Consider the following 17,577-nt stretch of genomic DNA (forward strand, 5'->3'; position numbering starts at 1 on the left):
TGTCCCCTCCTCCCTCCCTCCCTCCCTCTGCCTCTCTCCTCTCTCTCTTCCTCCCCTTCTCCCTTTTCTCCCCCCTCCCTTGCTCTTCTTTCTCTGTCAGACAATAAAGTTTTACCACATTGCACAATTACAAAGCTCTCATTGTTAACTACGTTAATTTTGAAAGTTAAAATAGGCCAAAGAAGGAGGACATATCACACCTGTCTTTCCAGACAACCAGACCACTAGAGCATCCAGTGGAAAAAGAAAAGGCTGTTACAGATAGATGAAAAGGAGCAAGGTAAGTTTGGAAGAGTTTTATTTGTACTAAATACAAATAAAAAAAAAAAGCTGTTTCCTCTGCATCCTTTATTTTTACTATTTCTTTTTGGACAATATTCGGTTGGTTCTGCTCCAAAGTGTCATGTAACTATTTCCTTCAAATTAAAACCTGCCTTCCTAGAAGGGAGTTCTAAGGACTCAGGATCAGAATCTAAAACTGTTCTAGAAGCTCAGAAAGCTGAAGATTGCAAGGCTCCTCCCAAAAGTTGTAAAAGCAGTAAACAACTGATGGCCCAGAGGAGCTGCCTGCAGGTCGGGTCAGAGAGCTCCAGGTGCAGTTGAAGCAGTTCTCACCCATGCTGCGGTGGGATACCGGTGACAGGGCTGCTTTGGGTCACCATGCTCCTTCCTGTAAGTAACCCTGGAGAATCATGGGTTCACTTAGATAGACTGGGGAGGGACTGTGCCTTTGTCTGCTCTCTGTGCATGAGCAGATGCTTGTCACATCAACCCAGGGAAAAGCCCCACAGCAAATATCAGTAATATGTTTTTGCAGCTGATCACACTGCTTAGCTTGGTTTTTCTCCTGTTATAATATCCTGATGGGGTAGATGTGAATATGCCATGGGACCATGGAATGTGAGAAAGCTCAGTGTGGTCGAGAGTTAGTTTGAAAAGCTTTCTAAAGGGAGGGGGTTGTCCTGTTGGCCTGGTGCCATTCCATAGAAGGTTGTCTTCTTAAGTCAGAAAAGCAGCGGCATCTATTTAAAATTTGTCTTTGGACGTTTTGCTTTGTGAAGGTGTTTACTATACAGGAAGAAAGGTGGGGAAGATTTACCACGCTGTTACTTCCCCCACTTAGCTCTTCCCCTTGAACGAGAGCCTGGGGGGGGGGGGGGAGATTGCTTCTGAATGCCAGATGACATCTTCCAGGAGATTTTCTTAAGGATTTTATAACTAGTAATACAAATTAATGTCCATGTTATTCACATACAGAATTACATAGTCCACTGAAATAAAATTTTATCAGGGATTTTTTTTTATGGGCCTCAGTAAGAGGTCTTTTGTGATCTACACACAGTGAATTCTCTGGACTTAAGGTCTAAGTAGATACAGTTTAAAACAGCAAACAAACAAGACAACTTCATACTGCTTCCAAACATGACTGCATTAATTTATACTCTCATTAATTTATACCGACAATAGGGTCTTATTGAAATTGTGACTTATGTTATTGACCTGGTTGAGTTTCAGTCAGCCATGGTTATATGTTTTGACTTTAGAAAATATATTAATATATTCCATCACACCTGAAAATGCATTTTAAAAAATTACATAACTACCCTGATCAATCAGAAAAGGCCTTTCAAATTAGCTCAACTTCTAACAGTGTTAAAAACTACAATCTATGTTTTTAGGAAAGAACTTCCTCAATCAAATAGAACTCACTGAAAGAGCAAATACTGAATATTAGTCACCAGATGTTCATCTACATTTGGTGCAAATTTAAACTAACAATGAAGGGTAGGCAGAAGGACTATCCAATAAATTTCTTACAATTGTCTGATTTGAATGTGTACTGCTGGGAAATCCTATAAAAGCAAATCACTAGAATTTCTGTATATCAGCCACAAGAATTTATTTTAAAAGAAAATATATATCAAATTATGTAGCCAGTAAGTATCAGCGGGCCACAGGGAGGTCTCACTAGCCCATATCACTAGCTGGGGAGCTGTTGACAGCCAGTGAGTTTTGTGGTAAGGAGAGATGGTTTCCTTTAAGGGTGTGGCCCCTGGTAGGTCTAAGGAGCTCTGGTGGGTGTTCCCACACCCTTGAGTGTATGAGCGGTGTCAGCTTGACTCAATAGGTCACAAAAAAAATTAAAAACAGGACAGGAAGTTGCAAGAGAAATGGGGGTGGATCTGGAAGGAGTTAGAATTTTTAGTGTGAAAGTGACTATGATAGAAATACATTATGTGCACTGTGAAATTCTCAACAAATTAAATACATAAATAATATACATGTATACATCAGAGAAGTGGCTGCCTGACTAAGAGCTATTGTTGCTCTCCTAATTTTTTGAAAGTCCTGGGGTTCAATTCCCAGCATCCACATGGTAGCTCCCCACCATCTATAATTCCAGTCCTAAGCAATCTGACATCTCCTTAGGCACCAGGCATGCAAGGGTATACAAACATACATGCAGGAACAACACTTATACACATAAAATTAAAAATTAAATACATATACTGAATGTATATATACATATATACACAAATAAACACATATACCTATGTGTGTATCGTATATATCTACACATGTAGGAATTATATTTTCATCATTCTTAAACTAATCTATAACTTCCTTATAGGGACAAATGAAAAGGACACTGAATAATTTTATTTTCAATCAGACTGAAGCATCAGAGAGCTACCTAGATGGTGGAGACCAGGGACATCTAGATTGTAGAAAAACAGACAAGAATGGAGTAATCAAGGCAATAAAAGGAAAAAGAAGTAACACTTTGAAAGAACCAATGCACTTTAAATATGTCAAACACTTGACAATGCAGAATTATACTCGGCAAAAATAGCCCTCAATATAAAAATAAAATAAGAGGGAAAATATAATTTTGAGAATCTGCCACCAAAAGATTTAAAATTATAGAATATTATAGGTAGATGTTAAGCACAAGAAAAAATATCCCTAAATGATATAACAGAAATGTAAGAAAGAATGAAAAATAAGGAGTTCGAGGCCAGCCTGGGCTACCAAGTGAGTCCCAGGAAAGGCACAAAGCTACACAGAGAAACCCTGTCTCGAAAAACCAAAAAAAAAAAAAAAAAGAATGAAAAATAAGAAGCTAAGTGAATAAGCCTTCTACAAAATCATAACTTATATTATATAAACAATGATTTTAAAATTTATATACCTGACACAGCTAACAACAAAAGACATTTGAGATAATACATGTAAATGGAGTATAATTCCATATGCTCCTTCACTTCCCAGCAAATATTTAAGTGTACATTTATTTTAGGAACTAAGCTCTACAGAGATGGCTTAGGAGGTCAAGGCATTTGATTCTCAGTCTGATGCCCTGAGTTTGGTTCCTGGAACCCACATTAGAAGGAAAGAACCGATTCTCCTTCAGATTGTCTTCTGGGCCTGGGGAGGTGGCTCAGGGGTTAAGAGCACTGGCTCTTCTTCCAGGGACCCAGGTTCAATTTCCAGCACCTACATGGCAGCTCACATCTGTCTATAGATCCAGTTCTAGAGGATCTGACACCCTCACACAGACATACATGCAGGGGAAATACCAATGCACTTGAGATCAAAATAAGTAAATTATTTTTAAACAATTGTCTTCTGTCCTCCACATATATAGTGGCATGAGAGCTCCTGTATGTGAGTGTGTACGCACCACACACACACACACACACACACACACACACACACACACTCACACACACACACACACTCATACACACACACACACACACACACACACACACACAGGGGTGGGGCAGGAAGGTATTTTGTCTTGTTGCTTGGATCCTGGCAGTCGGCCATAATTCTTTTTTTTTTTTTTTTTCCATCACAGGCAATTTATTTTGTTCTATTCATTCACAGTTAATACAGAAAATACTTGGAAACATTTCCATATAATGTTTGACAACATAAATCATCAAATAGAAATATACAATGTTGACAGGAGGCAGTACATTTATAATTTATAACCCCAAATGTATTCATAAATTAGAAATGGAAAGATCTACAACTGAAATTATGAAGGTTCACCAAAGTCATTTAATCTGTCAGTTTCTCATTCATTTTTATGTCTTAATAATATTCTATTGTATGAATAAGCCACATTTTCTCTCCAGTATTTGATAGCTATTTGAGTTGTTTTAACTTTTTTACTATTAGCAACACGCTGCTGTAAACCTTCATGTACATGTTTCATAGGTGCACATTTTCAGTATATTTACCTTTGTAAGAGTTGCCATGGGCCTGGCTTGAGCCTGGCAGTGCTGACATACTCCTTGAATCTCATCACTCAGGAGGAAGAGGTAATGGATCTCTGTGAGTTTGAGGCCAGCCTGGTTTACAAAGCACGTTCTAGGACAGCCAGAGAAACCCTGTCTCAAAAAACTTAAAAAAAAAAAAAAAAAAAAAAGCATTGCCATGTCCATGGTGTTTCTCACAGCAATAAACTCTAAATAAGTGACATTCTTTTTCTTTTCTTTTTTTTTTTTTTTTTTTTTTTTTTTTTTTTTTGGTTTTTCGAGACAGGGTTTCTCTGTGTAGCTTTGTGCCTTTCCTGGAACTCATTCTGTAGTCCAGGCTGGCCTCGAACTCACAGAGATCCACGAGCCTCTGCCTCCCGAGTGCTGGGATTAAAGGTATGTGCCACCACCACCCAGCCAAGTGTCACTCATTTTCAACGCCAGAAAATCTCTGGCCACACAGATAAAGCAAAGGACACCAGGCTGGAAAGCATGTCCTCTCCAGCCTTCTGTCCATTCCATCCCTTGCAGGAAAAACCCAACTGAGCGGTGATGGCCTTAAATCCCAGCACTCAGAGGCAGAGGCAGAAGGATCTCTGAGTTTGAGACCAGCCTGGTCCTAACAGTATGAAACTAGAACATTCTTTCTTAGTTCTTGCCTAGGATAGAGGTCTTTCTAGAATAAATGTCAACAGAGCATATTTCCTTGAGATAAAGATAGGGGTCAGGCTGCACCCGGGCTTCTAAAAGGCAGTTACACAATAACCCATCGTCAGTACTTTCCAAGACAGTGTTTGCTCAGTTGCAAACAAGACAGGTTTCAGGCATTAGCAGCCCAGGCCAGGCCAGGCTGGTTAAAGCTAATCCATTAGTCTTTATAGTCTGCACCAGCCAGAGCTGCCTGGGCAGTCCGGCCTGCTTTTCTTCTTCCCCCTGGTCTAAATCTTTGGTCAAATCATCCAAGAGCAGCCACCTAATCAAGAACAGAAAGACCCCTTCAGGGATCTTTGAAGGACAGCGGTAATGATTTGCACACAAGCAGAAATTCATGTAGTAATACTGTGTTCCCCAAAATATTGTGCACTCTAATCAACTTATCTGGGGTCTGAGAACAGAACAGCCATAATATTAAATATAGAGCTTAGACAGTGGTAGCACACACCATTAGTCCTAGCATTCCAGAGACAGAGATCCATCTAGAGAAGTAAGAACTCTTGTGGAGAAACACTGTACATAAAACCATGCATTCTTCTCTATTGTAAAACTAACACCTGCACCCAAGTGATTCCTCATTACCCAGATTTTCATCAAGAAACAAAGCCGGCACTTATTTCATAATCATATAACTAAAAGCCCTTGGAGGCAGAAGAGTTCCAGTCATTCTTCCAAGGACAAAGCTTGTTAGAAATTCTGAATTTCTAAATTCTGCCCCTCATTTCAGCCTCTGCTTGACTTGGTCACTGTGGTTTTGCCATGCAGATTTCCCCTTAGGTTGAAAGGCATGAATCCCACTGAAAAGTAGCCTCTACCCTATGCCCTGAAGCTTGCATCTGTGATGTGCTATGGTGCAGGAAGGCCATACAATGGTAGCACCCTACCGGCCACAGAAGGAGCCTCCCCACCAAGCTCACCCAGGTCTTAGGAATGAGGGTGGTGTCCAAACGAAATGACTTGTCTTTTCTTACATTATTTACTGTTGAGCAGTAACCCCTCCCAGCTAATCTAAGATGAAAAAAATAAATCATATTTCAGATAAAAATCAAATGTTCATATAAGTGGAGGGGAAAACGGGCTAAAGTTTCAAAGGTTTTTTTTTTTTTAAGTAATAGGTAAGAGTTTTAAAGTAATTTGTTTTAAGGTTGAGAGGTGGCAGAAAAACTGGTGATAAAGAGACTCCATGAAGACTGGTAGACCGTCTTCTATTAGATGGTGTCACGGTTCTTGGTATCGTTATTGGTGAAGTATTTGGTCTGCTCTTTGTGGTTGAGAGGAGAGAAAAGAGAATCTGGGAGGTGGTATAACCTGGAGAATCCACCTAGATATGACTGTCCTGCCCACTTCAGGTTCATGGTATCTTAGCTGCTGGTGGGCTCCAAACTGATAGCTAATGGGATGACAGAGGCTGGGGACAGCAGGGGCAGCCAGGAGGGCCAAGATGTCACCTGAGAATAACTTAACTGAGAGCAAAGGAATCAGGAGCCATGAGTGTGCCACACCTGTGTGTGATTTCCTTTCTGTTTCATTCCGTGATGAGTTTCTGTGATTCTCTCCTAGGACAATTCAAACCATGAAAACAATGACCAGTCGTAAGTCACTGTGGGTGCTGCTGTTCATAGTTATCTTCTGGGTCTCATTCACGGTTTTCAGAAACCCATCGAAGGTAAAGAAGTAATCTCTTTTTCTGTTTTACTTGATGTTGTGTATCAAGGAAAGTGTAAGTTGCAAAGACCTACCAACTGGAATGGAGTTGGATGTGCTCAATATGGCTTATCAAGCACCATTAACGAACCAACATAACCAGCAATTGTTAAACACAGCAACAAGTGAGGAACGTCCCAAACCTTTCATGTATAAGCTGGGACCCAGGACAGAGGGTGATTCTCAGAGATAGGGAAGCCAGAGGGAGGGCAAGCTTTATAGGCAGCCATTCACGTGTGTGCTTACACAGACACTGCTCTGTGCTGCTTGTGGATAAGTGCAGCCATTGTTTGACAAGGTCCACAGCCTGGGTTTGCACTGGCCTTAAGGAAACTTCAGTAGGACAGAATGCATTCATTTCTATGTACTGAAACGGACCTGCCTTTTGAAAACTGTGGATAATTATGAGTGGGAAACTTTTCCCTCCTCCAGTACCAGGCAGTCTGAATATCTATTCAAACTTTTACTTCATTGCACCGTTTAAGGCTTATATTTTATTTTGTTAGCGTTTGGTTTGTTGTTTGTTTTCTCTATTTCATTGGTTGCTTCTCTGCTGTGGAGCGGAGCTTTAGTTGGTGGTAGTGGTTAGTTGCTTTTATTCGTTTGCAGAATTTTGTTTTTGTTTTTGTGATGCAAGTGTTCACTCTGTAGCATAGGTTAGCCCTTCTCTTGCTGTACAGCTCAAGCTCAGTCTCAAACGTGCAGTTGTCCTGATTCAGATTTCACTGCTTTTAGAGAGCTATTTATTAAAAATATTCTTGTTCACAGTTTATTATCTACACAAGAATTGGGTTCATGCAAGCTACTTTGCCTTTACTAAAAATTATAATTAGTGATTGATAGCAATGATCCATCTTATTATTACTTCATTTGACATGCTAGGATACTTTTAAATATCTATTCAAGTCATAGAGACAGGCCCACTTGCCATGAATCCAATGCTTTTCTGAAGTTTTCCATGTATCCCAGTTAGGATTTCTATTGGTGTGATGAAACACTATGACCAAAGGCAACTTGAGGAGGAAAGTGTTTATTTGTCTTATATTTCTTCATCATAGTCCATCATTGAAGGGAGTCAGGACAGGAACTCAAACAGGGCAGGAACCTGGACTCAGGAGCTGATTAAGAAGCCATGGAGGGGAGCTCCTTACTGGCTTGCTAGGCCTAATTTTATAGCACACATGACCACTATTTCAGAGGTAGCTCCACCCACAATGAGCTGAGCCCTTGCACATCAATCACTAATGAAGAAAATGCCCTACAGACTTATGTACAGCCCAATCTTATGGGGGCATTTTCTCAATTGAGGCTCCCTCCTCTCTGATAACTGTAGCTTGTGTCAAGTTGACATCAAATTAGCCAGCACACTATATTATTCCATAATATTCACAATAACCATTCAAGGTAAATAATTATGACATGATAGTAGATAAAAACTGATTTACAGTTATGTGAGTGCAATACCTATAGATGCCAGAAGATGGTGTCAGATCACCTGGAGCTGGAGTTACAGGTGGTTGTTACCCAATGGCAATTGAACTCAGGTTCTCCTTAGGAACAGCAAGCACTCTTAACTGCTCCGCCCTTTCACCATCCCCATATCACCACCATTTTGAAGAGGATCCTAGAAAGGGTTATTGGAGGTTGAATGGGTTAACAAAATAAGTCACTGAAAACCAGAGTTACATTGACAGTTTAAATAAAGACATCTCTGTGTGAAACATATGTGACCACAAAATCTTAATGTAATGTGAATTCTGCACCTCTCAGTGTTCTATAAAAGACAAAAGTTGGTTAACCTACCAAAACTTTTTACATTTTACATTAAATAGCAACTTTTCCTTTATTCTCTATTCTATTTCTTGCCCATTCAGATATGGGTTCAGTTCAAGTTGCCTGTGCCCTTGAGTCACTGGAATTTGCTCACAACATCCTTATACCCTACAGTGCCTCTGAACCTACCAGTTTCTCCAAAAGGGACAGAGCTGAGAGTCAGGGAGGTCCTAGAGAAACTAGACCAACAGATCCCTCCCAGGCCTTTTACCCACCTCAACACCACCACCAGTGCCACACACAGCACAGCCACCATCCTCAACCCTCGAGACACACACTGCATGGGGGACAAGCTGGATGTGCTGTTGGAAGCCAGGGACCACCTGGGACGCAGGAAGGAGTATGGTGGGGACTTCCTGAGGGCCAGGATGTCCTCCCCAGCCCTGAAGGCAGGAGCTTCTGGAAAGGTGACAGACTTCAACAATGGCACCTACTTGGTCAGCTTCACTCTGTTCTGGGAGGGCACAGTGGCCCTGTCTGTCCTGCTCATCCATCCCAGTGAAGGGGTGTCAGCTCTCTGGAGAGCAAGGAAACAGGGCTACGACAGAGTCATCTTCACCGGCCGGTTTGTAAATGGATCCTCTCAGGTCCACACTGAGTGTGCCTTGGCTCTAAACTCAAGTGTCGAGCTGTGCCAATATCTGGACGCCCAGGACCAAGAAGCGTTCTACTGTGTGAAGCCTCCAAATGTACCCTGTGCGGCTCTTACCCACATGCATTCGAAGAACATAGAAGTTTCCTATCTTAGTCAGCAAGAGAGGAGCCTCTTTGAAAGGTAAATAATTATTGTTTCACATTTGTGGGGAGAAATTGGTAATCTAGGATGCAGGAGATGTATTCTAAGCACTGTAACTTAGGGACTTTGTAAGAAGAGTCCTTTGCGAGGGGACCTGTGAATTCATTGGGGACAGTGTTCAATCTCCAGGGGTCCTCAGACATTGGTGATAAGTAATACTTATCAATGAACCTAAAAACGCAGGTTGACTAAGAACAAAAGGAAAGAGAACTCTCTCTCTCTCTCTCTCTCTCTCTCTCTCTCTCTCTCTCTCTCTCTCTCTCTCTGTGTGTGTGTGTGTGTGTGTGTTCTAATCATTCTTTGTGTCTCAATTCACTGCCTTGCATACATATCTTCCGGGTCCCTGGCTCCTATGAACTATGAAACAAATAAATGGAAACTTACTAAATGACCTGAAATTCTAGGCAGGGAAATTAGATTATCACTGAGAAATAGCAGAAGGATTGGCCAATCTGGGTTCTGGAACTATGCTTGAGTTGAGGCCACTGCAGATTAATTTCTGTATCTGTCTCTTTAAGGTCAAATATAGGTGTGGAGATTATGGGAAAATCCAATGTGATTAGTGTCTCCAAATGCAACAGTAAGTGGTTCTGTGCTTGGCGGGCGGTGCTTAACCCTGATCCATTTAAAGGTCCTTCTCTCTCTGCTGGGCTTGGTCACTGTCTCTGTTCTCATAAGGTGGGCCAAGGCACAAAGTCCGTAAGCGAATGAATGTTTGGATTCACTAGGATCTTTCGTGCCTGCTTTACTACCCACATCTCTCAGTGTCAACTCCTCAGGTAGAAGGTCATCTGCCCATCCTACACAACAAGCTGCAAATGACAAAACTCTCTCCCAAGTCTTTACCTAGTTCTTCATCCCCACCAACACCATCTCCTGCCATCTTCACAGCCTCCCTAGAATTATGCCTTAGACATCTCCAATGTGCCATCTAGGAGTCAATTTACAACCATGCAACCATGCTTCACTCTTGGTGTTTGAAGTTTTTTCAAAAAACCTCACATGTGTATTCACTTCTCTCTCTCTCTCTCTCTCTCTCTCTCTCTCTCTCTCTCTCTCTCTCTCTCTCTCTCTCTCTCTCTCTCCCCCCTTTGAGCAGCTCACAAATACCACCTAAAATGATTTAAGACAACTGTATCTTTTGTCTCTCCACATTCATCATGAAAAATTTACTAATTGCTAAGACATTTTTCCACATAGAAGGAAAACACCTGTTTCTGATTGCAGAAGTAATGTGTAGTACTTACCCAAGAAGGTCAAAGCCCTAGGCTTGACTCTCAGCACCACATAAACACACACCCATGATTTCCAAAATCTGGAACTGTCAGCAGGAATGGGATGTATTCAAGGTCATCTTCACCTACATGCCAAGTTGAAAGCAAACCTGGGCTACAGGAGACCCTGTCTCAAAGACAAAGACTGACTTAAAGAGGAAGAGGGAGAGAAATGGTAGTTCTTTTGTCCCATATATATCAGCACCTTCATAGTAGTTGTTAAAATATTAACTTACCCTTTGGGAGTGATGGATAATTGTGACCCCAAACCTGCTGCCACATCATGCTAGCCACCCACACACCCACACCTTCCCAGGTCTCTTCATTACCCAGAGACTAAAGTGGAAGATCTGGGCTTTCTTAGACATCCAGGCCTCTCTCAATGCAAATTGACCTATTTATAGCCAAGTTCACCCTGCATTTATCTCAAAGCATTCATACTTTCATGGTGACATTTTAGACACCATGAGAGCATATGACAAGCTCAGGAGCCATGTGGAATAACACGCTCACATTGAAGAGCTCTCGCCCTATATAAGAATTGATGAGGCTGGTCTCATGGCAGGGTTAACAAATAGTTAAATTTTAGTTGAAGGCCTTTTTTATTCTGAGAGGAAAAACCCCATGTACTTTTCATATAGACATTAATAGGTATCACTTAGGAAACTCATATCAGAGGAAACTTTTACTGAAAATAAACATTCCATTTTGAAGATCCTTTAATAAGCTTCGTTTTATTGTCACCAACCACGCACACACCTATCTAGAGGGTTCTTTGGAAAAGATGGAAGGCTCTTAAACACAGGTGAATATAACAGTGTTTCAGAAGACTTGATCTTGCTCATTTCTTGGCAGAAGAAGCTGTTCCAACAAAAGAGCGATGCAAGCTCGGGAAGGCATCTGCAGTCCCCAGTGGGCACGTCTGGAAAAACACCTGGACTCCAGCCTCCTGTAGTTTGGCTCCCATCAAAATGAAGGACTGCCTGAGAGGAAAATTCATCCATCTGATGGGTGATTCCACAATCCGCCAGTGGATGGAATACTTCAAAAGCAGTATCAACAGTATGTCTCAATATAAGCTATTCACGTCTCTTTTGGAAACTATGTTTTCATTTCTAGGGGTAAAAAAGAGTACAGGAAATTCCTCCTCCATCATAGTTCTATAGTTCTTAATCAGGAACCACCAGCATTATTTGAAAAATGTTACTATCATTCCTAGAACCATGGTACTCAAGCTATGGATCATGAGTCCTTTGGGAACAAAAGACTTTGTTCCAGGGGTCAAGAAAAACAATCTACATATCAGATATTTACATTATGATTCATAACAGTAGCAAAATTACAGTTATGAATTATCAATGAAAATGATTTTTGGTTGGGGGTCACCACAACATGAGGAACTGTATTAAAGGGTCATAGCATTAGGAAGGTTAAGAACTACTGATCCAGAAGAATATTCACTATCCCTTGCATTTGTTTGAATGAAATAAAGTAACAGACAGCAAGTATTTATCACACTGCAAGGCACAGTAACACATAGGCAGTACCCCGAAAGAAACAGAGAACATGTTAAATCATGATTTCCAGTAAACAAATGGCCCTCATAATTTTGTCTCTCTCGTCTAGAAAATCAAGAATCTAGTGAAACTTTATCATCACATGGTCTGATGTTGCAGTTTTTGAAGGTCATGCAGCATCTGAGGTGTGAATGACCCTCCCCCCTCAGCATGTAGGTTATAGTGGGTCGAGATCACTGTATACTGTATAAAGTTAGATTCTGTAGCCAGAATGTGCTTGGGAAAAGAGCACTGGAGTGAGTTGGAAGCAAGGGAGACCCTAGTTCTACCCCCCCCCCGCCCCCGACTCTCCAGCGTGTCTCTTGCAGCCTCACTCCCTGCCTTAGACTCCTCAGCCAGCCCTCCCTTCCCCATTAAAACATGGGACAAGGCAGCTGTGGTCACTGACTACATAATTTCTCAGAAGCTGTAGGGATAGAACAACTCACCTTGCTGTTCTGATTAGGGACTAATTGGCACAGGGGAACAGGGTGGACGTTGTCTTCTATTCATAGTGTGCTTCCTTTTAGAGGTGTATAGATTCAAGAGATTATTTTTTCTCAAAGGTTGAAGGGGGGATTATAAGTGTCCTTTGAGTCACAAACTCATCTTGGACAATTTGACACCCTGTCTTGACTTTATTTCTACATGACAAATGGGTGTGTGTGTGTGTGTGTGTGTGTGTGTGTGTGTGTGTGTGTGTGTGTAACACTGAGGCAAGTGTCTGCATCTGTCTAGATAAATGCTTTTGTGAAGGGCATCACAAATGAGCCATCATATTACTGTCACTAGTGTAGATGAGACACTTGGTGCCATTCCACTCTTAGGGAGAGAAGGAGGACAGAGAATACAGGTTTAGATTCCTGGAGCCATTACAGAGATTTGCTTGGCTTCTTTTGCACATAACATCAATTAATAGCCTTTCCTATCTACTCTCATATAAGGTCAGGGCATAGGTAACATGTCCTATGAGAACAGCATGGACACACTAATCGCATCATCTTCCAGTAAAGCTGAGTTCAGAGACAAGCCAACTCCTGCACAATTCAACCTGAATGATTCTGGAAGAGGGTAGTTCCTTATCATAAAGTACCTTGAGTTGTTTGAGTATCAGATACCATATGCTTATATGACTCTAAACACCAGATCTTTTCTCCTATATTTGTGGCTAGTTGATCTCTGTAACTGTATTCTCCTTTTGTTTTGGGATTGCCTGTTGGTTCTCAGCACTGAGGTCTGTGGATCTGCATGAGACTGGAAAACTGCAACACCAACTCGCTGTGGACTTGGATGAAAACATCAACATCCAGTGGACAAAACATGGTTATCCCTTTATTACGTTATTGGCCTACTCAGTCAAAGAGATGGAGTACATTGCACGGATAATTGACAGAACTGGAGGAGAGAAAAACACGGTCATTGTCATTTCTCTGGGTCAGCATTTCAGACCTTTCCCCATTGACCTTTTCATCCGAAGGGCCCTCAATGTCCACAAAGCTCTTCAGCGTCTTCTCCTGAGAAGCCCAGACACTATGGTTGTCCTCAAAACAGAAAACATCAGGGAGATGAGCAGTGATATGGAAAGATTTAGTGACTTCCATGGTTACACCCAGTACCTTGCCTTAAAAGATATTTTCCAGGATCTCAATGTGGGTGTCATTGATGCCTGGGATATGACAATTGCATATGGCACAAATGATGTCCATCCACCACAGCATGTGGTTGGAAGTCAAATTAATATATTCTTAAATTATATTTGCTAGCAAACACATAATTCTGAAAGTCACTCATTGAAGTTCGAAGATGCAGTGAATTCTGCTGGCGTGTCAGGTACCAGGTACCAGGATGTCCCAGTTAGTCCAAGGAGTTAGTCTGCACTGTGGTCCATGTGATCCACCCAGTTCAGCCTGACAAGGCCCTAGACTGGGCTTCTGCTCAAAGTTGAAGCTGAAAAGAATCAATAAATGGTCCTCCCTTTTTTGATCAGGTCCTCTCTTTTCTGATCAGAGCCACACTGCTCTTCATCAATGGGAAGTTAGGATTCCCTTGGCTGAGACCTTCTCCCTGTTGCTCTGAGTCCAGGAACATGAAGTAATTTTGTATAACATTTTTAAATGTCTTTGATTCAATGTTTAAATATTTTTGTGGAGATTTTTTACATCCATGTTCATCAGGGAAATTGTTCGGTACTTTTTTCTTGGTTGTGTCTCAAAGTTTGACATCTAGACAATACAGACCTCAGAGAAAGAGTTTGGCATTGTATCTTCTGTTTGTGATTGTTGGAAGGGTCTGAGAAGCGTTGGTTAAGTTTTCTTTAAAAGTTCATAGTATCCAGTAGTGAATCTGTCTTGGCCTGAACTTTTCTTTGGAGAAAGACCTTTAATTATCACTTCAGTCTCATGGCTTATTATGGTTCTGTTTAAATTTTTTCTAATTCCTAGGTTTAGTTTGGATAGACCATATACATTTAGAAATGTCTGGCTTTTTTGAATATAAGATTTTGGATCAACCAAAACAAAATATGCATGAAACATGTGGGGGATCAGCCCCCACATGTTTCCAGGTTTTCCAGGCTTCCTACTTGGAGGAGAGAGGAATATTAATATTTGGTAGAATGATAGGCCTAGCAGAGAGGAAGGACAGAAACACAGGATAGCTTTGGGAGGAGTTGGGTCAATATCCTACAGCCCAGAACTTTATTCAAAAGGGCTTTTTATAACAATGACACTGGGGCCAGGCAAAATACCTCCCCCTTGCTAGATACAGCCAAGTGTAGACCCTTCCAAACACCTGGTACCCAGTCTTGTGGTCCAATCATCTTCTTATGCAGTCGAACTGGGTAAAGCAAGCTCAGATCTCACTAGGAAACCTCTGTGGGCTCCCACAGAAACACTACTATGAAACCTAATGTTTTATAATTTTAGAACAATATAAAAAAGTTTTTAAAAATTTTAAATGAAAAACATAATAAAACAGGAATGAATAATGAAAAATATATTAGTGATTTTTTTACTCTTTTATATTAAACAGAAATTTATACTTTTTTCTTTATAAATATATTATAAATTATACATTTTTGTTTGTTTGCATTAGGGTTTTTTTTTTAATGAGGGTTTCTCTATGTAGCCCACGCTCTCCTGGAACTTGCTCTGTAGACCAGACTGGCCTTGAACAGAGAAACTGCCTGCCTCTGCCTCCAGAGTTCTGAAATTAAAAAACTATGCCACCATTGCCCACTTTTATCTTTTGATTTTCTCTATTATCTTTATTTATTAGGAGAGGGATATATGCCACAGTGTACATATGGGGGTTAGAGAACCATGTTTAGGAGTCAATTCTCTCCTTCTACCACTTGGGTCCCGATGATTGAACTCAGGTTATCGGGCTTGGTAGCAAGTGCCTTCACCTACCCAATCATCTCACTGACCCTAAATTGTACCTTTTAATAAGAATAAAGGTGCTTAAAGAGATGGCTCAGACATTCAGAGCACTTGCTGCACTCCCAAAGGACCCAGGTTTGATTTCCAACACACACATGGTGCTTCACATTTCCTGGGGACCCAACACTCTCTTCTGGCTTCCACAGGCATCAGGCATACACATGGTACACAGACATATATGCAGACAAAACACCAACCCACCAATAAATTTTATTGTATTTTCTTTTTTTATTATTCTTAATTAGATGTATTCATTTATTTTACATCTGACAGAAGTTTCCTCTCCTTTCTCTCCTCCCATTCCCTCCTACCTCCTACCCCACTCCACACACACACACACACACACACACACACACACACACACACACACACACAATCTATACCTCTGTCCCTGTTCAGAAAGGGCCAAGTCTTCCATGGGTGTCAACAAAACATGGGATATCAAGTTGAGATAGGACTAAACTCCTCCCCTTGTATTAAGGCTGGGTAAGGCAACCCAGTGTGAAGAATGCATTTCTGGAAGCCAGGCCAAGCTTTAGGGACAGGCCCTGCTCCCACCACTAGGAGTCGCACAAGTAGTTCAAGCTCCACAACTGTCACCCAGTAGAGGGCCTGAGTCAGTCCCTAGCTGTTGCTCCAGAGCCTGTGAGCTGCAGTGAACCCAGTTTATCTGTTTCTGTGGGGTCCCTTGTGATGGCCTTGACCCTTCTGGCTCCCACAATCCTTCCCTCTCTTCAACAGGATTCTCCTAGCTTTTTCCAGTACTTGGCTGTGGATATTTGCATCTGTTTTCATCAGTGACTGGATGAAGACTCTCTGATGACAATTTGGGGTAGTCACCAATCTGATTACAGGAGATGGCCAGTTCAGGCTACATATCCACTAATGCTAGGATTCTCGGCTGGTATTATCCTTGTAGATTTGTAGGAGTCTCTCTGGCACCAGGTTTTTACCTGACCCCAAGACATCTCTTTCATTACTCTCTCTCCCTCCCCCCACACCCCCCCCCCCCCCCCCCGCAATCCACCAGGCCCTCAGTCTACCCCAGTCTATTTCCACTTTCCAGGGAAATCCATGTGTCCCCATCCCCCATGTGGGCCCTCCTTGTTCTCTGGGGTGTAGATTGTAGCATGGATGTTTTAAAACTCCAACTATTTTGCTTGCATTCAACAGTTATATCAAGGTGTCATATCAACTTGGTGGGGTACTTACAAAACAACTCTTCGAATAAAGACTCTCATTTCCTTTTTATCATTAACTACTGGCGCCAGGTGATTTTTACATGGCAGGCTATCCCCCTACAGTAGAAGAAGAGCAGAAAACTGGGTGAGGTTCCAGGATCTCAAAAGTGCTCTGACTCTCCTCTCCTGTAGGACTGGTCTCTGTGAGATTCCAGCTGAAACTATAGTCTTCTCAGAAATTGTCGTGGCCGCGTCGTGAGACTGCCCCCAACAAGACCACCACAGAGATGATATCAGATGCAAAACACACAATGGTTTACTGATAACAAGCAAGCCTAGCTTGGTCCGAATCCAACACCCGACACAGCGGGTGGAGGGGGATGGCCTTGTGTTCTCAGGATGGGAGGTTTTTAAAGGGGAAAACTGCAAACAGGTTGGCAGAAGCCTTGGTGTCATATGAGTGGATGAGGGTGTGTGTGTAACCTTTGAATTTACTAGTTGGGGTTTACAGTTGTCATTTTGGCGACCGGCCTGGACAAGTCCCAGGCTTTGTCCTTGAGTTGCCATAGGGACTTGGTGGCCTTGTACCTACTGACTGTGGGGGATGACTCAGTGGCCCAGGCTCTGTCCTTGAGCTGCCATGGAGTCTGGCTGGACTAGCACGTTCACATTGGCTCATGCACATAGCTGTACGTTGGTGAGGGCTCCCAGACAATAAACAACTGGCTAACTTGAGCAGTCAGAGTACGTGCAGAAAGGGAGCTACTGCAAGGACTAAGTCATAGCCCTCCCAGAAACTGCTTGCTCA

General features: G+C 41.8%; 1 protein-coding gene across 3 annotated transcripts; it reads left to right on the plus strand.

The window, feature by feature from the left end:
* LOC143274247 (NXPE family member 4-like) lies at window positions 1–14,397 on the plus strand. Of its 3 annotated transcripts, none has more exons than XM_076576240.1 (6): window positions 1–280; window positions 6,546–6,651; window positions 8,564–9,297; window positions 9,837–9,898; window positions 11,448–11,654; window positions 13,376–14,397. In XM_076576240.1, the coding sequence occupies exons 2-6, from the start codon at window positions 6,559–6,561 to the stop codon at window positions 13,909–13,911; spliced, it is 1,632 nt and encodes a 543-aa protein (XP_076432355.1). In that variant the 5' UTR covers window positions 1–280; window positions 6,546–6,558; the 3' UTR covers window positions 13,912–14,397. The 3 variants fall into 3 exon arrangements, with proteins under 3 accessions (XP_076432355.1, XP_076432354.1, XP_076432356.1); XM_076576239.1 differs by lacking the exon at window positions 1–280 and adding an exon at window positions 360–672; XM_076576241.1 differs by lacking the exon at window positions 1–280 and adding an exon at window positions 365–672 and having other exon boundaries at window positions 9,110–9,297.
* Window positions 14,398–17,577: the final 3,180 nt, after the last annotated feature.

The sequence above is a fragment of the Peromyscus maniculatus genome, chromosome 7, assembly GCF_049852395.1.
Source record: "Peromyscus maniculatus bairdii isolate BWxNUB_F1_BW_parent chromosome 7, HU_Pman_BW_mat_3.1, whole genome shotgun sequence".
NCBI classification, from domain to species: domain Eukaryota; kingdom Metazoa; phylum Chordata; class Mammalia; order Rodentia; family Cricetidae; genus Peromyscus; species Peromyscus maniculatus.

What these genes read in the sequence shown, in the direction of transcription:
- LOC143274247 (XM_076576240.1), top strand. Translation starts at nt 6,559, where the DNA reads ATGAAAACAATGACCAGTCGTAAGTCACTGTGGGTGCTGCTGTTCATA. An exon ending in TTTTCAGAAACCCATCGAAG is followed by an intron (nt 6,652 to 8,563) that starts GTAAAGAAGTAA and finishes TTGCCCATTCAG; the next exon opens with ATATGGGTTCAGTTCAAGTT. An exon ending in TAGTGTCTCCAAATGCAACA is followed by an intron (nt 9,899 to 11,447) that starts GTAAGTGGTTCT and finishes ATTTCTTGGCAG; the next exon opens with AAGAAGCTGTTCCAACAAAA.